Below are 24,377 nucleotides of genomic sequence, written 5' to 3'. Positions count from 1 at the left end.
TCCGTTGCCCAATAGTGCGTATGATGCCGGTTTACGTTACCGCTGTTGGTGAATAACGTTTCGTCGCTAAATAGTACGCGTGCAAAAAATCTCTCATCGTCCCGTAATTTCTCTTGTGCCCAGTGGCAGAACTGTACACGACGTTCAAAGTCGTCGCCATGCAATTCCTGGTGCATAGAAATATGGTACGGGTGCAATCGATGTTGCTGTAGCATTCTCAACACCGACGTTTTTGAGATTCCCGATTCTCGCGCAGTTTGTCTGCTACTGATGTGCGGATTAGCCGCGACAGCAGCTAAAAAAAAATGGTTCTTTATGGCTCTGAGCACTATGCGACTTAATCTGAGGTCATCAATCGCCTGGAACTTAGAACTAATAAAATCTAACCAACCTAAGGACATCACGCGCATCCATGTCCGAGGCAGGATTCGAACCTGCGACCGTAGCGGTCGCTCGGCTCCAGACTGCAGCGTCTAGAACCGCAAGGCCACTCCGGCCGGCGACAGCAGCTAAAACACCTACTTGGGCATCATCATTTGTTGCGGGTCGTGGTTGACGTTTCACATGTGGCTGAACACTTCCTGTTTCCTAAAATAAACTTAACTATCCGGCGAACGGTCCGGACACTTGGATGATGTCATCCAGGATACCGAGCAGCATACATAGCACACGCCCGTTGGACATTTTGATCGCATTACCCATACATCAGCACGGTATCGACCTTTTCTGCAAATGGGAAACGGTCCATTTTAACACGGTTAATGTATCACGAAGCAAATACCGTCCGCACTGGCGGCATGTTACGTGATACCACGTACTTATACGTTTGTGACTATTACAGCGCCATCTGTCACAAAGCGAAAAAAGTGATGCAACTAAAACACTCATATTTCTGTACGTACTACACGAATATGTAATAAAAAATGGGGGTTCCTATTTTTTTAAAAAAAACGCAGTTGATATCCGTTTGACCTATGGCAGCGCTATCTAGCGGGCCAACCATAGCGTCATCTGGTTTCCCCCTTCAAGCTAGACAAGTTTCGTTGTCTGTAGCTTTTTCGTTTGATGCTTATTTCGTGAGATATTTGGCCCGATCACTATCAATGGACCACCCTGTATACCTGCAGACATGACCGGTATCTAATTCTGCCAAGCTGTTCAGGATGAAGGGGAGAGGTGTGAAAAGTTCTTTATTGGTGTTTTTAGTATTTCTTTTCGTTGATGGAAACCCGACGTTTTGATTGGTGTCTGCCTTACTGCTTGTGATTGGTGGAAATCGGCGAGTGGAAAACCGGGCGTGACGTGGCGTTGTCTTCCTGCTTTCCAGCGCCGCCTGAGGCGCGCCCGTGCTCTACGCACCTTCGGCCTCAGCTGCTAATCTCAAAACATCTTTCATAAGCTCTTTGACACCAGCTTGGGATTATCAGCGGACACTCTTCGAGTATCGGCACTTGCATTACTGTCTTCAACAGCAGAGTACTAGCTAAGTAGTCCATATATGAAAAAGACACGTATTAATATTTGAAGAATCCGTGCACACTGTTAGCGGGTCAACAAGATCTATTCCAGCATACTACATGCCCATCTTGGGCGACCTTCCACTTCCGGATATCAGACACAAAAGTACGCTACTGCGAGAATACCAGAACAACATTGAATAAAGTATTCTCTGTCGAGCGGAAAAGCCTTAGATCATGAGCCCCGCTATTATCACGGCCAGGATTTTTGCTGAACATGGACTTAAGTGCCATCGATGATTGGAAACGCCGTTGGCCCAAAAATCTCCTCCACAGTGCCTGAAACTGCCAGCATCCAGGATTAAGCCCCTGGTTTTGACCATCCTCGAGCAATTTAGACTACCCTCAACCGCGTCCGAACAGGTCGTGGAAGACGTGCAGACGTTCTCCAGACATGGGGAGGAATCTCCATCACCGTCTTGTGACTGTGGTGCGGAATGGCTCGTGTTGCAGTAACATGTCCTGCACGAGCCGTGAACGTTCCTTTCAAAAATTTTCTGACAGCAACGTGTGGAGTGATGTTGTTGTGGTCTTCAGTCCAGAGACTGGTTTGATGAAGCTCTCCATGCTACTCTATCCTGTGCAAGCTTCTTCATCTCCCAGTACCTACTGCAGCCTACATCCTTCCGAATCTGCTTAGTGTATTCATCTCTACGTCTCCCTCTACGATTTTTACCCTCCACGCTGCCCTCCAATACTAAACTGGTGATCGCTTGATGCCTCAGAACATGTCCTACCAACCGATCCCTTCTTCTAGTCAAATTGTGCCACAAACTTCTCTTCTCCCCAATCCTATTCAATACCTCCTCATTAGTTATGTGATCTACCCATCTAATCTTCAGCATTCTTCTGTAGGACCACATTTCGAAAGCTTCTATCCTCTTCTTCTCCAAACTATTTATCGTTCATGTTTCACTTCCATACATGGCTACGCTCCATACAAATACTTTCAGAAACGACTTCCTGACACTTATATCTATACTCGATGTTAACAAATTTCTCTTCTTCAGGAGCGCTTTCCTTGCCACTGCCAGTCTACATTTTATATCTTCTCTACTTCGACCATCATCAGTTATGTTGCTCCCCAAATAGCAAAACTCCTTTACTACTTTAAGTGTCTCATTTCCTAATCTAATTCCCTCAGCATCACCGGACTTAATTCGATTACATTCCATTATCCTCGTTTTGCTTTCGTTGATGTTCATCTTATACCCACCTTTCATGACACTGTCCATTCCGTTCAACTGCTCTTCCAAGTCCTTTGCTGTCCCTGAAACAATTACAATGTCATCGGCGAACCCCAAAGTTTTTATTTCTTCTCCATGGATTTTAACACCTACTCCGAATGTTTATATTATTATGCAAAAGGTATTCCTTGATATGCGCCTGTAACTATTGTCATTTGTATTTCATTAGCGAACCCGAAAATGCTTTGCAGATGCAATGTTTGAGATCTGGAAATACCCTCCGAATGTGGGGTATCCGTGTGAATTGCTTAAGGATGCAGATTTCGGCTCCTTCAAATGGTTCAAATGGCTCTGAGCACTATGGGACTCAACTTCTGAGGTCATCACTCCCCTAGAACTTAGAACTACTTAAAGCTAACTAACCTAACGACATCACACACATTCATACCCGAGGCAGGATTCGAACCTGCGACCGTAGCGGTCGCGCGGTTCCAGACTGAAGCGCCTAGAACCGCTCGGCCACACCGGCCGGCTTTCGGCTCCTCGTTGCTGCTTTGCCTAATTTGAAAGTATGGAACTTGAAATTATGTAAAATCACACAGAATATGAATGAAAGAGACCATTTCGTTTTCGATTTTGATTTACATTGTAAGAGCGTTGCCCAGAAAGTAATGCACCACATTTTTTTTTATTCTCAGCCGCAAACAATGCTCTGAATGTGAAACGTTACGTGTGTATTATTTGAAGTCTCCTGAGTGAGCGCACCAAGTTTCCGTCGCTTCCGGCAGATAGCGTAGCTGCGGGACAGTTTCAAAATGGCGTCTGTAGGTGATGCACGTTGCAAACAAAGCGCCGTCATTGAATTTCTCACTGCAGAGAAAGAAACTTGGGGAACATTCAGAAAAGCTTGTGCGCAGTATATGGAACATCTGCTGACGACGGATGTACAGTCAGTCGGTGGGCACGGAGGATGAGGTTATCAGAAGGCGGTTCGGTGGAAGTCAACGACTTGAAGCGATCGGGGAGATCATCCACGGCTGTCACATCTGACATGTTGCAGCGAGCTGATGTCATTCGCCATTGAAGGATGCCATTCGTGAAAGTCATTCTGAGGACGATGAGGAGGTGCTTCACACAGTGAAGCACTGCCTCCACCACCAGGACAAGGATGGTACCGATAAGGCATACACGCCCTTTTTTCGCGCTGGAGGATGGCCATAGAACGGGACGGAGATGACGTGGAAAAATAGGGTGTGTAGATAAAACACCATTTTTTCGTGTGTGTTATTCTCATTATGTTCAATAAAGAATTGTTGAACAAAAAAATGCGGTGCATTACTTTCTGGGCAAACCTCGTATTTAAGGTCTTTTTTAATTGTTTGTACGTAACAAAACTGCAAAATTCCAGAATGCACCACATTTTTCGTTTTTTAGATACTGTGTGGTATGCGTGTGAAATGGTTTTCTAAACTACCAGTGAAAGGACGCATACAGCTGACCATGGTAAAATCACTATGATCTTAAATAAATTCCAGTATATTTGAATGTCCTAATGTGACCTTTCCTTTACTGTTACTGCAAAGCATGGGTAAGTCGGTCGGGGTCGTTAGTATACAGACCTGTAACACCTGGACCTGTAAATATTATGGCTTCAATGACATTACGTCGCATATTTTTACACTGCTAAAATCTGGACCTGTAAATATTACGTCGCATAATTTTAAATTTATTCTAATCAATAACCTAAAAGCCATAATTACGACTTTTGTATATATAGGTTTTCTGTTAAAATCGACTGCGAGGAAGAAAACAATAGAGCACAACAACAACAACAAACGCGTAGAATTACAAAGTTTCAAACTACTCAATTTAAATAATAGTATTCTAATCAATAACCTAAAAGCCATAATTACGACTTTTGTATATATAGGTTTTCTGTTAAAATCGACTGCGAGGAAGAAAACAATAGAGCACAATGATGCCTATACAATTTCTGTTTCAAGTTATTTATACGGAGAAAGAATATACATACGAAAAACATTTTGTCTGATGGCTTAAATGCCCTGCTATCGTAGTTAAAATCGACTGGGTGAAAGACAACGGGACGGCACATTTTCTCGGCACAACACAGCCTTTTCTTTCTCGCAGTGTCCGTTTTAACAGAAAACTTGTACATTGTTTAAAAAATATGTAGCCTGTATCCGTCCGAATGGTTGGTAGACTATCGTCTAAAAATGTGTCGTACACGGTGAAGAACTATTCTGTTTAAATTTTTCTTTATCCGCCTGTTTTTGTTTTAGAAGAATGTCTCAATCCGTACGAACCACCCTGTACTACCGTTGACTCAGATGTCGACGGTTGCTACCGACGCTGCCTCAATCACTTCTCTAGAGTGTGATGGTTGTGGTGGTGTATGTACGAGTACATACACTGCACTTGGTCGCCATCTCGGTATCAGCAACGATCAAGCATGAGAAAGCAGGCAAAACCACTACAAAATCCCACATCCGATCTGAAAGCGACTACTTTCCAAGCCTCATGACTTGCGAATATTTTCAAGTAGCTGCTTGGATTAGCGATAGCGATAGTGTCTGCCAGATAATGCAAGCTCAGATCGGGTTTATCGCGTGAATCGCGCGGACAGGTCGTGCTGACGATTGTCCAGCATAGCACCGTGGCAGCGTCTAGGCGGAAAGCGAAACACGTGTTCCAGTTGCGTCAACAAACGTAACCATCACGTACAGGAAACGCAGGACATCTCTGTAAACCTGAAATGTGCTTAATTGAGAAGAAGAAAGCGATTCCTTAACCGTTAGTGATCTAGCAGGAAGAATACTTTCACCATTTCCTAATGGTCCAGCGCATCCTATCTCTGCAAACACCAGTGAAGCAGGGTCCTTTTCACACAAATAAAATCACGAGATGAAGTAATAAAACGTTTCTCCGTTCATCTACAATCGTCCTGTCTCGAACTTTTGACACTACTCGATTTTGTGAAACCGTACGTCTTCGTAGCTGTACTACTACATATATATACCGCAACCCAGCGTACAGTAAGTGGCGGAGGGTACTTTACACCCAATTAGTGGCTTTCCGGGGCATTTCATTCGTGTACGGAGCAAAACAGGAATAGCTCTTTCCAGACACCGTAATCTTTCTTTTATTATTCCCACGTGTAGACTGCTTAACATTACAATACGTGCTGTGCTATGATGCAATGTCTAATGCTGACGTCAGTTTGTTATTGTGTGCTATACTGCACAGTCAATGAACAGACGCACTACCATTTTAATAGAAGGAATAACCTAATGTGCAGGCAGTTGTAGACCTATATACCGCATGAGAAAATGTGAAGCACCGAGAAGACACGGTCAGATGTCAAAGTAACTTCAAACACGTACACACTACCGGTGGCCACGTATATAGTTTGGAGTCGCACTGCTCTGTGACGCCTAGAATGGCCAGCAAGTGCATTTTAGTCTTGTTTGTGTTTACTGCTGTTACCAATTTCTTGCTCGCTTGTAAGTGGCCAGTGATTGGCCGTGGAAGATTTTGTGGACAGACAAAGCCCACTTTCATCTGACAGGGTATGTCAATACACAGAACTGTCGAATATGGGCAACGTAAAATCCTCACGCAAATCAACCAGTACCACTTCATCATGAAAAGGTAACTGTGTGGTGCGGTTTTATTGCATCATTTATCATAGGGTCATATTTCCTCGAAGAGACAGGTGCTTCCGGTCCTGTTACCTGCATCGTCACTGGTAAGCACTACGAGTGTCTTTTGCGCATCCACGTCATTCCAGCTCTCCAACAGCGTGGGTGTGTGAATGGGATCATTTTTATGCAAGATGGCGCACCTCTGCACATTGCAAATCCAGTTAAACGGCTGCTGAAGCGTTATTTCGAAAATGCTAGAATTATCAGACACCATTTCCCTACAGCCGGGCTGTTCCGCTCACCTGATCTTAATCCGTGTGACTTCTGGCTGTGCAGCTAGGTGAAAGATGTCGTGTTCAGTGTTTCGATTGAAAACTAAGCTGCATTGAAGGCACGCATTGCGCAACACTTCCCGAACGTGACCCGGGAAACACTTCGATCAGTTGTGGAACATGCTGTTTCTCGATTTCAACTTGTTGCAGAAAACGGTGGACAGGATATTCAACATGTTTTGCGCCAGTCACACGCAAATTAATAATCCGATCTGATTTTGACTGATGCTTTTTATGCACTTTCTGGCCTCAGGACAATTAAAAACCGATGTGACTGTTACTTTTTTATGTGGTTTTTAGCCTCAGGACAATTAAAAACCGATTTTCCCATCCGATGTGATATGACTTTGCTGTGGTGGATGGGCTTACGTAACTAACAGCATCACACCTGTACACCCACGCACATTGAGTAGTACACTTTGTTTCACATCAAGCGTACACCTTAGGCATTGTATGATTCATTTGTCATTTGTAGTCGACCACTATTAAATTATGATGCTAGCAGCACCATCTATTGCTACATTTTGTAACTATTTATTTTTCTTCTGCCATACTTTTTTCCCCCTCTCTGATAATATTCCGTTGCAATTTGACATCATTCTGACCGCTGTTGTTGTTTCTACAGCGGTTTGAGAGCTTAACTTTAATTATAATCACCCTGTATTTAGGGACTAAGGTCACTCGTTTTTGTCTTTTGGAGCCGTACGTTTCATCTTCGTTTGTCTTGATAGAAAGAATCGCACATATTCGTTCCTCACATGATAGGTACTGCAACTGCAATTTGCTATTGGAACCATTTTAAAACAAGCTCGATTTTTTATAATCTGGAGATAATGAATCATTCTACGATATACGAGTCTTATCTGCAGGAGAAAACTGTATATAATCAATCGACTGACTGGAAGCAACTAAAGAATTTATGTAGCACTTGTCCCGTAATTTCGTGGCAAAACAGTCACATCCATTAGGCCTCAGATATTAGCTCTTTATTACACTGTCTTTATAATTTTCAACACATAAAGTGTGTTACACTAGCATGATAACTTTAACACAATTGTGGTTCAGGTACTTATCTTCGAACAGTAACATTTCCTCCTTTGACATATTTCTTTCTGCATTTGTAGCAGCAAAAATTGTTCAACGCTGCTGATACCTGTAAATAAATGTACGAAAACAGGACAAGTAAACATAATACTGAAGTTTTAATGTTAGTGCAAGATATAAACAAATAACATTATGCTGTAATCACGTGACAATTCGGATTTGATGCCAGCGAGATGTGAAATGCGCAGCATAGTTTTTTGTTTCTGTTTTATATATTTTTTAATTGTGGTTGTTTTTTGCTGTCAGACGAGCTGGTAGCGGGACACAGGTGTTCAAGTCATTTACCCGTTCTGCATTACAGCGACAGAGCGCAGTTACATCAAGTGTCCTGGAGCAGATAGGGTACACTGTTCATTCCGTAGACCTACAATGACACCCGCAACTATGTGAAACACGGCAGAAATACAAAAATACGTTTAACAATCCACAAAAGAACTGATACACTAACGTTCCTTCCACAGCTCTAGGTGACAGGCTCCTCAAGGAAGTGGAAAGAGTTAAAAAGATTAATATATTTCTTTCATTTACATGTTAATTAGCCTAATTAGCTTACGACAACCATCAGACTGTAAGTGCATAGCTACTGAAGCCAACGGTCGCCAAAAACACATAGTTTACAACAATTAGTTACGAAGATTGCACTAATGCACTCGAGCCTATCGAAGTAAGTATTACGTGGGAAGGTAGCGGCAGATGGGCAAAGCGACCATGCTAAGAGACAGTGAGTTTTCTTCAAAACATAGTTATTCATAAAAGCTTCTCGCCTAAACATTTTTACTCTACATGTATCACACCGAACTATAGACACTGTTCTGGAAGTTGACACAGTAACTATTTTTCCCTACCTATAGGAGTTATGTGATCATTGCCACCGCAACATGGTCCCACGTTTTTTGTTCTGATTTCCGAGTATACTTTCGAGGCCTCTTGAAGACATATTATCTAAAACAATGCCAAACGGATACAGCAGATTTTTGTATAAGGCCAAACATAGCAGAACACAGAGGGTTTTAAATATCACATATTACAATTTAAAATCGTCACATAGAATGGCAGATGACAGCTTTGTGCAGTATAAAGGGGGTTTAGAAGCCTATCCGATGTGTTCTATTGTGCAAGATACATGGAAGTAAGGAACTGTCACTGGTGCAAACAACTTGGCCACTTTTACCGCCGAGTACAGTGGGCACTTATACCGATCGCAAGCTGTCGTTAGTTGTTCACAGATGAAATTATAAAACCGTAAGAAACAAGGAACTACATTTGTAAGCCAGAAGACCTTGTTTGAACATTTATAAGTTGAAGAAGTATTACTCTATGTATAAGTGAGGCAATAAAACGAAGTTGATGAGGTGAGTACATCCTACACCTTGTTGCCAACTTGTGCCTTCGCTATCCTTCAGCTACTTACCACATACTGGTTGTGGGCAAAAGCTTATGTGTAAATGACTTTTAATGCGGCCGTCTGCAACTTAACATGTCATCTTTGTGGTAAGTAGCAGTCTATCTTGTCCTAAATTGTTGATATTCCGACATAGGAGTTTCCATTGTTTGAACACTGGAGTGAAATATTGATCTTGTATATGGAAGTATTAACATATCTGATTAGTATGAAGTCTTAATGTAGCTAACGTATAGGAAAATATATTACATATTAAGTCACATAGTCAAACTACTATGAGTATATCAACAAATAATCAATTTTCGATGCTAATTTGTAATTGTATAGATAAAGAATCTACCCCCACAAATGTAATGTTACATCACGTTCACCTACTCTCTATTTATGACAAGGAAAGATGATCATGACAAAATATTAAAGTAGTATTAGGCAGGGAATAAGTCATGAAACAAATACTGTACAAGGTCCTTTTGCTTCACACTTGTGCACAGTTGAACAGATAGAGGTGCGTTTCAAGTAATCGGCAAAGCGCGATAGCGAGTAATCGTCTTCACCCGCTGTGGTTGGACTCTTTTATGTTTTAACATTGCAGCTTGGTGGTGTCCTGACCATCAGGAGCAGATACCCTCTCCAAGAATATAAACAGCAATAAACAAGGGAAGCTCTAAAAAAATATCACTTAGCTACAATCACCTTCTTGTCGAGCCTTCGAGGTAGATGTCATATTTGTATTAAATTCTATCAGCTCCAAGTTACAAAGCTATTGTGATCTGTAAACTCACTGAAATAAATGCAAGATATTCAATGGTGAAACATTGATGCCACTTCATTGTTAGAGTACATTTGGTTTTTACCTTCCACCAGTAATGGCTGTGACGGAGAAGAATTCATGTCTTTCCAGGGCTATGCACGTTTCTACAGAGATACTACTTTGCAGGACCTCTACATAAAGAAGATAATTAATGGCAACTTAGTTACATCAAATTAAAGGTAAATTAACACATGAGACATAGGGTGACAGATCAAAAGCGAGTGTTCTGACTCAGCTTTAAACAAAATAAGAAGAGGGTCAAAAACACTTCATTTTGGCAGCTGTGACAGGACACAGAACATTGGTCAGAAGGAAGAAGATGAGGAGGGTGTGAAGTTTAAACTTGGAGTCTGAAGATTAATAAGTGATATATTAGAGAGATGCCCAGAGCAACAGGAAAGAAACAGCCTAAGAAGATATAAGTGGACGTGTATCGCCATATTGCCGAAAGCTACTTATGGAACAGCGTGAAGAAAGTGAACTGATATATTCTGGATAAGTAATGAAATCTGACGACAATCCTCAGTTCTACAGCTGTTGACGAACAAATACATCAACTGAAATAAAATTCACATGTTCTGAAAATAATGTTGACACATGTATAAAACCATTTTTTAAACTACGATGTAAACAATTCTCGGAAAGTCCAGAGAAGAAAACTTCGAATCCTGACAGTGGCAATGACGCAGTAGTAGCTCAGCAATGCCGTGAGTGCATCTGTACATGCTGTTGCATCGGCTGCGCAACCCGAGGGTGTAGTTTGACAGAAAGGGTGAGCTGTTAAAATTCAGTAAAGCATATTGTGGAGATGTTGTGACATTGTTTTTGAGTTACTGTGTTCTTGTAAAATGTGTGAGGTCACACATTACTTAGCTTAGCAGAAAGTAAACAAAAGAACAGAATATATTTACGTTATACGCAAGTACTCACAGGAGCATGGCTGCAGAGACTCCCAACTGGCTACAAACCTTGATGCAGCATCTTAAGGACCAAAACACCAAGTTAGAGTCTACAAAGGAGAAATTAACTAATAAAATAGAAACTACATTAATGAATTCAGAAAACACTTTGACTGAGTTACTGAAGGAGTTGAAGGATGAAACAGATAATCAATGAGATTTATTTAATTCGAGAGGAAGTCAAAGAGCAGTTTTCAGAATTACATGGCAAGATGAACAATGTAGGTCAGTTTGCTGTTGAAGAATTCAAACAGGTTAAGGATCATATCTCAGAGACAAAATAACATGTTACAGCATTAGAAAAATGTAAAAAAAACCAGCAGGAATAATTAGGACACCCAAGGTATTATCTAATTTTGAGGAATAGTTACACGAATTTGTAATCATGCAGCACAACAGAAAGTAGAATTAACTAACTTTAGCACTCATTTCAAGAAAGATGTTGCAGAACAACATAAGGAATTAGGATGATTGTGTAGGACTGTGTTCCACGAAACATACCTGGGCACGAGTAGTTCCAGAATTTTAGTTAATCCTAAATGAACTACCACATATGTCAACGAGATTAGCTATGGTAGAGATAAATGAATAAAACAGTATTAAGAGAAGCCCTGTTAAAAATGTTTACCTGGCCATTATCATCTGAGAGTGTCTTTGAAAAATTGCAAGAGAAGGTGTAGGACAATCTGCATACACAGGCACAGAAATAATCTTTAATGACACAGCTGTCCTTTGCTTCCAAATACACAATCTGGTATTTGTCCATGATTTTTGTCATTGTTCTGACTTAAAGGTGGAGACAAATAAAATTTTTTCCTCATTACAGGGGACCACTGAAAGTGTGACACATACCACATCCAAAAGCAGTACACTTAGTAGACCCTGACACAGGGAAAAATAAAATAATGAACAATATAGATACACTTAAAAGTTTCAGGGCCTGAGGGGAGTTCACATCCTTTGTGAACTCGGTGAATTGATGACCACCGGCTATTTCAGTTAAGAGATTGAGCCTGATGTAAAAACAGTCAGATGCATCAACAACAGCTGGACAGGTAGCATCTAATGCTTGTTTTGTGACTATTGAACCACAGTGTTAAGATAGTAGACAATCAATTAGTCCATAAACTTAACTGTAAAATAGATTACATTTATCATGAATATATGACAGTTAATTTTTCCATGCCATTTATTTAGTTGCATGTTACAATGTATATTTGTTATACATTTCATAGAATTAGCAGTTGGAAGCATATATAGCACTATAAAATGTATAGAAAAATGAAATAGAAATGAAAATGTGCTTTCAATGAGTTATGAATGTAGTAAAAGGATTATTCAGAATTATGGGTAAAATATTATCAGTTTTATACATTTTATAACCTTCCCTATGAACCATGGACCTTGCCGTTGGTGGGGAGGCTTGCGTGCCTCAGCGATACAGATGGCCGTACCGTAGGTGCAATCACAACGGAGGGGTATCTGTAGAGAGGCCAGACAAACGTGTGGTTCCTGAAGAGGGGCAGCAGCCTTTTCAGTAGCTGCAGGGGCAACAGTCTGGGTGATTGGCTGACCTGGCCTTGCAACACCAACCAAAACGGCCTTGCTGTGCTGGTACTGCGAACGGCTGAAAGCAAGGGGAAACTACGGCCGTAATTTTTCCCGAGGTCATGCAGCTTTACTGTATGGTTAAATGATGATGGCGTCCCCTTGGGTAAAATATTACGGAGGTAAAATAGTCCCCCATTCGGATTTCCGGGCGGGGACTACTCAAGAGGACGTCGTTATCAGGAAAAAGAAAACTGGCGTTCTACTGATTGGAGCATGGAATGTCAGATCCCTTAACCACGCAGGTACATTAGAAAATTTAAAACAGGAAATGGATAGGTTAAAGTTAGATATAGTGGGAATTAGTGAAGTTCGGTGGCAGGAGGAACAAGACTTTTGGTCAGGTGAATACACGGTTATAAACACAATATCAAATAGGGCTAATGCAGGAGTAGGTTTAATAATGAATAAAAAAATAGGAGTGCGGGTAAGCTACTACAAACAGCATAGTGAACGTATTATAGTGGCCAAGATAGACACGAAGCCCATGCCTACTACAGTAGTACAAGTTTATATGCCAACTAGCTCTGCAGATGATGAAGAAATTGAAGAAATGTATTACGAGATTAAAAGAAATTATTCAGGTAGTGAAGGCGAAAATTTAATAATCATGGGTGACTGGAATTTGAGAGCAGGAAAACGGAGAGAAGGAAACATAGTAGGTGAATATGGATTGGTGCTAAGAAATGGAAGAGGAAGCCGCCTGGTAGTATTTTGCACGGAGCATAGCTTAATCATAGCTAACACTTGGTTCAAGAATCATGAAAGAAGGTTGTATACCTGGAAGAATCCTGGAGATACTAGAAGGTATCAGATAGATTATATAATGGTAAGACAGAGATTTAGGAACCAGGTTTTAAATTGTAAGACATTTCCAGGGGCAGATGTGGACTCTGACCACAATCTATTGGTTATGAAATGTAGATTAAAACTGAAGAAACTGCAAAAAGGTGGAAATTTAAGGAGATGGGATCTGGATAAACTGAAAGAACCAGACGTTGTACAGAGTTTCAGGGAGAGCATAAGGGAACACCTGACAGGAATGGGGGAAAGAAGTACAGTACAAGAAGAATGGGTAGCTCTGAGGGATGAAGTAGTGAAGGCAGCAGAGGATCAAGTAGGTAGAAAGATGAGGCTAGTAGAACTCCTTGGGTAACAGAAGAAATATTGAATTTAATTGATGAAAGGAGAAAATATAAAAATGCAGTAAATGAAGCAGGCAAAAAGCAATACAGATGTCTCAAAAATGAGATCGACAGGAAGTGCAAAATGGCTAAGCAGGGATGGCTAGAGGACAAATGTAAGGATGTAGAGGCTTATCTCTCTAGGGGTAAGATAGATACTGCCTACTGGAAAATTGAAGAGACCTTTGGAGAAAAGAGAACCACTTGTATGAATATCACGAGTTGAGATGTAAACCCAGTTCTAAGCAAAGAAGGGAAAGCAGAAAGGTGGAGGGAGTATATAGAGGGTCTATACAAGGGCGATGTACTTGAGGAAAATATAATGGAAATGGAAGAGGATGTAGATGAAGATGAAATGGGAGATACGATACTGCGTGAAGAGTTTGACAGAGCACTGAAAGACCTGAGTCGAAACAAGGCAACATTCCATTAGAACTACTGACGGCCTTGGGAGAGCCAGTCCTGACAAAACTCTACCATCTGGTCAGCAAGATGTATGAGACAGGTGAAATACCATCAGACTTCAAGAAGAATATAATAATTCCAAACCCAAAGAAAGCAGGTGTTGACAGATGTGAAAATTACCAAACTATCAGTTTAATACGTCACAGCTGCAAAATACTAACGCGAATTCCTTACAGACAAATGGAAAAACTGGTAGAAGCTGACCTCGGGGAAGATCAGTTTGGATTCTGTAGAAATATTGGAACACGTGAGGCAATACTGACCTTATGATTTATCTTAGAAGAAAGATTAAGGAAAGAAAAACCTACATTTCTAGCATTTGTAGACTTAGAGAAAGCTTTTGACAATGTTGGCTGGAATACTCTCTTTCAAATTCTAAAGGTGGCAGGGGTGAAATACAGGGAGCGAAAGGCTATTTACAATTTGTACAGAAACCAGATGGCAGGGAAGCAGTGGTTGGGAATGGAGTGAGACAGGGTTGTAGCTTCTCCCTGATGTTATTCAATCTGTATATTGAGCAAGCAGTAAAGGAAACAAAAGAAAAATTCGGAGTAAGTATTAAAATCCATGGAGAAGAAATAAAAACTTTGAGGTTCGCCGATGACATTGTAATTCTATCAGAGATAGCAAAGGACTTGGAAGAGCAGTTGAACGGAATGGACAGTGTCTTGAAGGTAGGATATAAAATGAACATCGACAAAAGCAAAACGAGTATAATGAAATGTAGTCGAATTAAGTCGGGTGATGCTGAGGGAATTAGATTAGGAAATGAGACACTTAAAGTAGTAAAGGAGTTTTGCTATTTGGGTTGCAAAATAACTGATGATGGTCGAAGTAGATAGGATATAAAATGTAGACTGGCAATGGCAAGGAAAGCGTTTCTGAAGAAGAGAAATTTGTTAACATTGAGTATAGATTTAAGTGTCGTTTCTGAAATTATTTGTAAGGAGTGTAGCCATGTATGGAAGTGAAACATGGATGATAAATAGTTTGGACAAGAAGAGAATAGAAGCTTTTGAAATGTGGTGCTACAGAAGAATGCTGAAGATTAGGTGGGTAGATCACATAACTAATGATGAAGTATTGAATAGAATTCGGGAGGAGTATGTGGTACAACTTGACAAATAGAAGAGACCGGTTAGTTGGACATGTTCTGGGGCATCAAGGGATCACAAATTTAGTATTGGAGGGCAGCTTGGAGGGTAAAAACCGTAAAGGGAGATCAAGAGATGAATACACTAAGCAGATTCAGAAGGATGTAGGTTGCAGTAAGTACTGGGAGATGAAGAAGCTTGCACAGGATAGAGTAGCATGGAGAGCTGCACCAAACCAGTCTCAGGACTGACAAGCACAACAACCTACAACAGTAGGATTCCACTGGAGAGTATTTCACATATGACGATGACAGAATTTTGTGGAGTGTCGATCAGATGATGCATGCTAGTCATGCCACCTGTTGTAGAGGATGAGAGTCCATGGAGGACACATAAGGCTAGGAAAATTGATGACGTGCTAACATGCATAACAGAAAAAGAGAGAGTATGCTAAAGAGCCAAGAAGCTATTGAGACGGCATGCTAACTTATTCTCAGCAAGAAGTATGGTATGTTGGACAGGCATTAGAATGTAATATATGATCACAATGGAGGATTTTACAGAACAAGATATGAGAAAAGGGCATGCTAACATTTTCCTAGTATATTGAAAAGAAGAAAAAAAGAGGAGCTAAAATGCAGAGGTAGAGTAAACAGGTAAAGTCAGTGTAAAATGATTATGCAGAAATTCCTCGTTTAAAGTGAACAAAGATTGTAGAAAAGGGCTAGTAGGTGTAGTAGCTGTGTTTACTGATGAAGTTAAGATGGGGCAGACCCAAAAATCACAAAATAGGTGTCTGAAAGAAAAGGATACGTGGATCCGTAGGAGGAGTGGCATACTCCTTGGTCAAGTGAATCCGTGAGAGGAATAGCTACACCGATTTATGTAAGAAGGAGAGCTGTAAGGATACGTGAACCCGGAAAAAAGAGGACACCCAAATCTGTAAGAGTATAGCGGTCTGACACAGTGTCTGTCCTTAGAACAAGTGTAAGTAAAGTTAATACGTAAGTATGAAGTTGTATAGTGACTGATGGTCACAGTATGGAAGTTTCCTCCAAATTACTTATAAAATAGAATAGACTTACCTGATACCCAAGACAAAGGATGGTTTCAAGCTGAGATGTTCCACACAAGTTGACAAAGAGCATGTATGGAGATTTGACTCTAGAGACCATATAATGGACACATACCTGACACGCCACTCCTGAGGTAACAACAGTGTAAGGGAGAGTTGGAAAATATGTTCAAACTCACATATTGATATATGTACACATACTTATTTCAAATAAAATAAGAATACAATTCTCAAGTAATAGATAAATGAAAAGAAAAATCTAAATCGTGTAGTAGATTAAAGACAAGACAGTAGCTAACAGTATAAATACAGAAACCACATGAGAAAGTTTTAAGAATTGTTGTTTTTAAATCATATTAAAATTATATACCAATCTTTGTAGGAAGACTGCTCATTACATAACAATTTACTGCATTAGATAAAGAAAAGGTGAAGTATATGAGATGAATACTCATCAGGTAACACTGCATAGCAGAATCTGCCTCTAACTACAAAAAAGACTTATCATTTTCCTAAAAGCTTACAACTGAAAGCACAAAATTAAAAAAAGCATTCAGAACTGGTAATGAATCGGACTATACAAGACTAGTGCCTTGTTATTGAAGATGGAGTTTTTTTCCTTAATAAAAGGTCAATAAGTATGAAGTAATGATGTCATTTATAGTTTTATGTTATGAGAATTCATTTGTAACTAGCAGAGTAAAGAGTTATCCCAACATAATCTTTTCTTTAAGTGGGGGACTCTGAAGTGTTACATGGCATTTAGGCAAAGAACATTTCCCACTCCCTGTCAATGACAAGGAAAGATGATCATGACAAAAGAATAAAGTATTATTAAATAGGGAATATGTTGTGGAACACATACTGTGCATGGTTGATTTTTTTCAAGTTTGGACAGAGTTGAACAGAGAGGGGTGTGGTTCGAATAATTGGCAAGATGCAATGGCAAGTAAATGTCTTCACCTGCTGTAGGTGGGGCCTTTCATGTTTTGACATTACAGCTTGGCAGCATCTTGACTGTCAAGGAGCAGACACCATGTCAAAGAATGTAAACAGTAATGAACAAAGGAAGCTTCTAAAATGAAATGTTGAGCCTTTGAGGGAGGTGTTATCTCTGAATTAAATTGTATCAGCTCCAAGTTGTGAAGCAATTGTGATGTGTACACTCATGGAAACAAATACAAGACAGCTGATTGTGAAATCTTAATGTTATTTTATAATTAGAGTAGAATGGTTTTTTCCTTCCAACAGTAGTGGCTACAAAGGAGAAGCGTTCAAGTCTTTCCAGAGCTACAAACAGTTCTACAGAGACACTGCTTTGCAGGACCTCTGCGTAAAGAAGAAATTAATGGCAACTGAGTTACATTAAAGGTAAATTAACACATGATATATAGGGTGACAGATCAAATGTGAGTGTTCTGACACAGCACCAAACACATAAGAAGAGGGTCAAAAAAATTCAGAAGCAGTGGCACGAGTAAACACATTAAAGGTATTGAAATTTAAAAGCAGTTGGAGCCAGTGGCTCCTTCTTCTGGAAGAGGGGTTGAAGGTGAATGAAGAGGAATGAAAGGAAAGGACTAGTGAAGTTTAGGAGATGAGGACGGTTTAGAAAACTTACCCAAAACCCCGGGTCAGTCCAATAAGTCTCTCCTGACCTCGGGTTATGGGTGACTTCACTGAACTCCCCCCCATTTCCTAAACCTTACCATACCTTTACCTTCACCAGTTTTCCTTTCCCTACCACCCTTCTGCCAGAAGAAAGAGCCACTGTCTCTGAAAGCTTTAAAATTTCAACACAGTCAAACTACTGTCACAGAAATATAATAACCACCCCACATTCAAAACAATGGTTGCACTGAAAGAAATTAGTTGGTACATCCTGAGACATTACAGATTTGTCATTTTGTTTCTGTTTGCATAGTTAATACTCAATAACTTCCATAACAAATATAAGTTCATTACTCCCTGTCCTATTTACTCAAAGCATTTTCTATTGTGTTAATTGTTTCTATTTAATGGAACAGTACCTCTGGTGGAGCCATGAACTATTTTTTGTGACTGCTAAAGATAATCATGGAAGAAAATTCTCTGTTATCTCTTTGCCCCTATCTGTCTCTTCAATATTTCACTGCCCACTGTCTGCCACAACACAACCTTTTCAAATACCTTTTATTTCACTGTTCTACAGCTCTGATACGCTTTCCATTCACTTGTTCCTTCAATGTACTCAGTGACACAGTAACTCCTCTTTTTCTTCTCACAAACTTGGGAAGGATCTTGAAAACTGTTTTATTGAAGGTACCAGGTGAATACTACACACAGGCTTGTAATTTTGTGAAGTGTACTTATAGTAGAATAGTGGGCCACTTTTTGTACAATAATCTTTCAACAACTACTCAATTTATTTTCCTTGGATGATTCTCTGTAGCTGCAGAAAAATACGTTATCAGAAACAAGGTTCTTACAGAACTAAAGAAGAAAGTTTAGCACACCAGAGTTTTCTTTGATTATGCTAAGATCTGTTAGCGTTTAGATTATAAAATTACACTGTGTAAATTAAAGACTGTGGCATCACCCCTGGATGAATGGAGTCACATCCTATGAACAGAGAAAGACCGCATGATTTATTCATTCATTCATTCATTCGTTGGCTCAGCCATTCATCATGTTCTGTAAGTCTCATCATGAAGGAAATAATTCAGAAATACAGAACAACTGAAGTTACTCATTTATTCAGACATTTAAAACATTGCTATTGATATATGTTGTAGCATTACTTATAGGCATTAACATTTTCACTCTACAATTTTTACATGGTGTATTGTAACACCTGGTGTACATCTAGAACAGATTTCAGCATAATAAACAAATGCCTTTTCAGCTTACTAAGTTATTCATTACAATTGATGACTAATTCCCTAAGGTTTAACTTTAAATACATATATATTGTTTATCAAAACTGAATGAGTTACATGTAGGTTTTTGCGTAATCCGTACTTTTGGATTTATCTTCCAATAATCAAAAAATTCTGTTAAGGAATAAAATGTATTTTTTTAATACTTTCCTGAGTTCGTATTTAAAGGCATTAATGCTCTTTATGTGGATGATTTTGTGTGGTAGGCATTTGAACAGGTACATCTTAATTCTAGCACCATCACTACTTGGTCACTCAACAAACACTTATGTCTGCATAGTGACATAGCGGATGATGTTTTGCACTTTCCACGCATCTGATACAAATCTTTGGTATGGTGCCTCTTGAAACACCGGATACCTGGGCTACCTCAATTACAGAAGCATCCACCGTACGAGTTAAACAGTGATGCTGCCTCAATTGTTGCAAAAGTTCACGGTAGCCTGTGACTGGAGAGCTGACTGTAGCATCATTATGTCTGATACAACAATGCCACTGGTCAGTTTCCACATAATGAGCTGAGCTAGAGGCCAGCAACACAATAATATTGATACAGCAGAAGGAAAGGATGACTGTGGCACTGGCAAACACCTCCAAACTACAGCTTGTTTCGATGCACATGGTTGGAATTGATGCTTCATCAAAATAAGGAGTCAATGAATGTGTATAAATACCACCAAGGTTTTTCAGTCTGGCAGCACCATCTACAGGGTGAGGTCTATGCTAGGTAAAATGGTTCTGTAAGGAGACACCACAAGACTCTAACCCCACCAATGATGAGTGTACTGCTGGTTTCAAGTCCACCAGTATGGACTTAGCACTTTCTAGTCAGTGGGCCACCTTTGGGCTTACTCCAGCTGCAGCCAGTCTTCTGCCGCGAGGGGCAACTTCTCAGGATCAGGCAGTGCAGCTGCTCAACCACCTATGCCAATGCAGGGTTACCAATACTGTAGGCCTCTGCTGAGGGCCTACGTCCTCTACAAGAATCTAGGCAGGTTTCTGCAACTGGAAGTGGGCTCCGCCTCAAGTTGATGTACGACACGTGCGCTGCAGCAGACTCTGCACTCGGCACTCCGGCCCGGTCACTGGTGGCACAGCAGGCTGCTCACCATGTGCTTGCATTGTTAACCCTCTGCACCTAGTATCTTTGGCACCAACTGATGGGGCACTGCCATGATGGAGCATTGCTATGAGTGATGCAGTTTGACGTGAAATAAAATAACCAACTATTAAAGGAGTTCATGACAAAAAACATTTCTGTAATACTGTCATTATTTCATCCCAGATTATCCATTGTTTGAGTGTGCCTAAAGGCTTCCCTTCCATCCTGTAACCCAGTGCGTTTTTACCTCTGTTACTATTTCTAACGCATTACTGTATTCAGTGTCCATCCTCCTTTGTTTCTCTTATTTTTTGTGTTTGACTTCCTTTCACAACATTGTCATCATTCCATCCAGGATTTTGCCAGAGGTGAAGTTGTATTTGTAGGTTCAGTACATGACCGATAACTCAGTGTTCTGGGGTTTGTAAATGCAAATGTTAGTTTTTTCTGCTTAATACAGGCAATACGTCTTCTCATAAACAGGGGCTGTGGGCCATTGTCCAGAAGTGTGTCAGGTGTTAACCACGTGTAGTTAATCAGGAAGAGAAGCTGAGTTTCATTGACAAGTATTCTGATAGTCCTGCATTTAAGTTTCCATGCCATCATTTGATTTTGCTTTTCTGTAGTTGCTGTTTTGTTGTATTTACTGAAAAGAGTTGCGACACGCCAGTGTCTGAGACTTGTAGCAAATGTGCATTAGTTTGTGCCATTTCAATTGGGTGATGTATTTTGTTCTGAGCAAGGAATATGGTTCATTATGTTTGAGCATGTTAGTAGTGATTATGAGCAGCCATTTAGGAGAAAAGTTAAGTTGTTGTTTTAAGATATTACTACATTTAAGTGATCTTGTTGTTGTTCTGTTTTGTTCTCATCATTTGTTGCATTTGTGTAGTCGGTAAAGAGTTAATCGTGTCACTGTCAATGCCACAGGGGGCTACACTGACAGAAATGTTGTGAATTACAGCAGCTGAAGTAGCTCAGTTGCAAGCACTGAAAGTGTGTGTGTGTTCAGGAAATAAAGGCAGATGAAAGGAACTGATCTTTCCACAGAAGAGTTACTCTAGAATACATGGAGAAAAGGTAGAAAAGGTTTTACTATTGGTGGGTTACAAACAGACTTCCAGGAGAAAGGAATGTGATGAATCTGGAGAAGTTGTAATGAAGAAAAAAGGATAGTGCTTGCACAGATGCAGAAAGTAGTAACATTATAAGAGGTAAGGAGAGTAACATGGATGTATGAGCCCCAATATCTTGTGAAAATGCAAGTCTGAATTATCTGTAGTGCTGAAAACAGAAAATAAGGATGTATATAGCAACACAGGTGGGTTAAGTGCAGTAGTTTCTACCCTATTGGCTGATAGCAGGTGTCCTTTAAGGGACTGTCAAGCCTCGGCCAGATGCACGTAGAATTACAAGTGCTGAAGAGTTTTGTTTAATGGAGTGTGGAACTGCAGACAGCAATTTTGCTGTAGACATTATGGAGGATGCACGGGAAGCTATCACTAAAGCTGACTGTGTTACAGCTATTGAGAATAAAGAAGTGGTACAAAAACATTTATTTCCAAAGAATGCAGATTTGGGAGTACCCATGACAGTACCACCTCTTCAGAAGCGAGGGATGGGGCTGAGAGAAAAAGTGGAAGTGCATTTGTAAGGTTAATGATCAGGGTGACAGGCTGATTCTTTGGAGGAGTGTGAGCCCGAGAGTTAGAGGGTTACAGTAGCACAAGCACAAGGTCACTGTCTCATGGAGTGACAGACATTGCACATTGCTGACACATGTTGCGGGCTGTTTACAAAACAGACACAGTTCGTTGCACACGGTGGGTCTAATAATGGTGAAGGGTACGGTACTGTGGAATCCAGGGGTTAAACTTTTAGTTTGATTGTCATGCCCATACTGACATTCGGCAATGCACACTGTAACTCAGGGGATCTTTTTCAGGCTGGGGGAAATTTCACCAGTGAAATATTGTCATACGACACATTTAACTTAAGGGACAAATCAGTTAAACAGTGAACAAAATCAGTAAGGTTTAATTCACATGATAGGCACCAGAAGTTACAATAAATCAGGATGGGGAACAAAATCAGTTGTTGTTGGAGACAAGATATATGGAATTTCCAGAATGAAATTTTCACTCGTGGAAAGTTCTTGATAAGGAAGTCTGTGGCTGGGAATTGTATCAGGGTATCCTTAAAAGTAATACCTCTAGATCTTTTATTCCATCCTCAATATTGGTTGATGTATTACGTGTCATGCACATTAATTGGTTAACTTTCCTGCCCCACTGATGCAGTTTCCAACCCTCTGCCACAACAAAGCTCCGAAATGTAACATGTCACTCAGTGATGTGTAATGGAACTATGTCAGTGCACAAGAAACAGTGTGCTTTTTATTTAATTAGAACACAAATGACATTATGAATACAATTTATTGTGATTATGTATCATATCTTGTAATCAAACAAAAGCGCTGGCACGTCGATAGACACACAAACAAACACAAACATATACACAAAATACTAGCTTTCGCAACCAACGGTTGCTTCGTCAGGAAAGAGGGAAGGAGAGGGAAAGACGAAAGTATTTGGGTTTTAAGGGAGAGGGTAAGGAGTCATTCCAATCCTGGGAGCAGAAAGACTTACCTTAGGGGGAAAAAAGGACGGGTATACACTCGCACACACACACACACATATCCATCCACACATATACAGACACAAGCAGACATATACAGAGGCAAACTCTGGGCTTTCAGTGACCTGGCCTCCTTTTTAACCTGCCCCTACCCACACCCCTCTCCTTACTGAAGAAGGAACTATTAGTTGTGAAGGCTAGGCCAATGTCATCAATTTTTACTCTGATGCAGTTCTATCAGCAGTACTACACATTTTATGTCCTAAAGGTTAAGTGCTGATCAGAAATTCTGCATCAATTTATTAGTAAATGCTTCAGCATTTCAAAATATACCTGTACCTGCAACAGCAACTTACAATATTTCCTTCAAAATTTTCTCTCACACTGCAAAACTCAAATTTTTCAATTGAAAATAATATTTTGATTATTTTATTATCAGATAGTTCTCTTTGTGGGTCTGGTTTTATATCTTACAAACCTTTTTATTTTTCCATTTTTCTGTCCATCAGAACAATACTTAGCTGTACAATTTCAAACCTCAGTTCCCGATGCTCTCAGCTGTCACTGCAAACTGCAGACTGCAGAGATGGGTCTTCTCTGTTTCCACTGGAGTGTCGATACAGTGTCACGTGTCAGTTAACTGCATGTTGCTTCTTATTCACCTCATTGCATCAGTACTCTCCCTTCCATTTGTACACTCTGTTGGCTTGGGTTCCTGTGAAGCGCACATTATTTTCTAATGATAACTGAAAATTTTAATGTTAGGGAATCTGAATAATATTATTTGGAAAAAATTTATTAGTAACTACTAATGCTTCCAGGTGCCTAGCTGGAATGAAAATTCTGCTCCTGTCTATCCAGAATGACTGTAGAACATAAAGAGAGAGAGAGAGAGAAAGAGAGAGAGAAAGCAATTCTAAGCTAATCATCCAGAGTGCTTGACTAAGATCTCTACATCATTCAGAAAGTCAAAATATTGTTCAGAGAAATAGAACTACTAATCCATCTCGACAAATTTATTCAGCTAACATAAGGACAAATAGTTTCAAGCAGTATAGTGAAGTTTATTGTTACCAAAAGAAACAGGGGAAGTTTTTAAGATAAGCTTCTCCTTTGTTAATGTTAACTTGCTCTCCATCTCTGGGGGTTCTTCTTTTTGATAGGCTCTGTGATGTACAATAAATGAATGCAAAGTGGTTGAAATCCCGTATCACTGACAGGAAACAAATGTTGTCATTAGGAAAGAGATATTTATTAAACTATCAGATATCATCCAACTGTGAACTAATTACATATGGTGTACCAAGGTTCCATCTTAGA

The 24,377-nt window shown here is 40.1% G+C and overlaps 1 protein-coding gene across 1 annotated transcript in view; it reads right to left on the bottom strand.

Moving 5' to 3' along the window:
* Positions 1-23,455: 23,455 nt before the first annotated feature.
* Positions 23,456-24,377, bottom strand: part of LOC126425158 (gamma-interferon-inducible lysosomal thiol reductase-like) — a 108,131-nt gene continuing 107,209 nt past the window's right edge. Inside the window, exon 6 of the mRNA XM_050088108.1 lies at positions 23,456-23,772. Coding sequence (XP_049944065.1) covers positions 23,716-23,772 — 57 coding nt within the window. The 3' untranslated portion in view covers positions 23,456-23,715. The remainder of the gene's footprint in view (positions 23,773-24,377) is intronic.

Source organism: Schistocerca serialis, chromosome 10 (assembly GCF_023864345.2).
Source record: "Schistocerca serialis cubense isolate TAMUIC-IGC-003099 chromosome 10, iqSchSeri2.2, whole genome shotgun sequence".
NCBI classification, from domain to species: Eukaryota; Metazoa; Arthropoda; class Insecta; order Orthoptera; family Acrididae; genus Schistocerca; species Schistocerca serialis.
The sequence above is the reverse complement of the archived record's forward strand: the minus strand, read 5'-3'. Positions and strand labels throughout refer to the sequence as shown.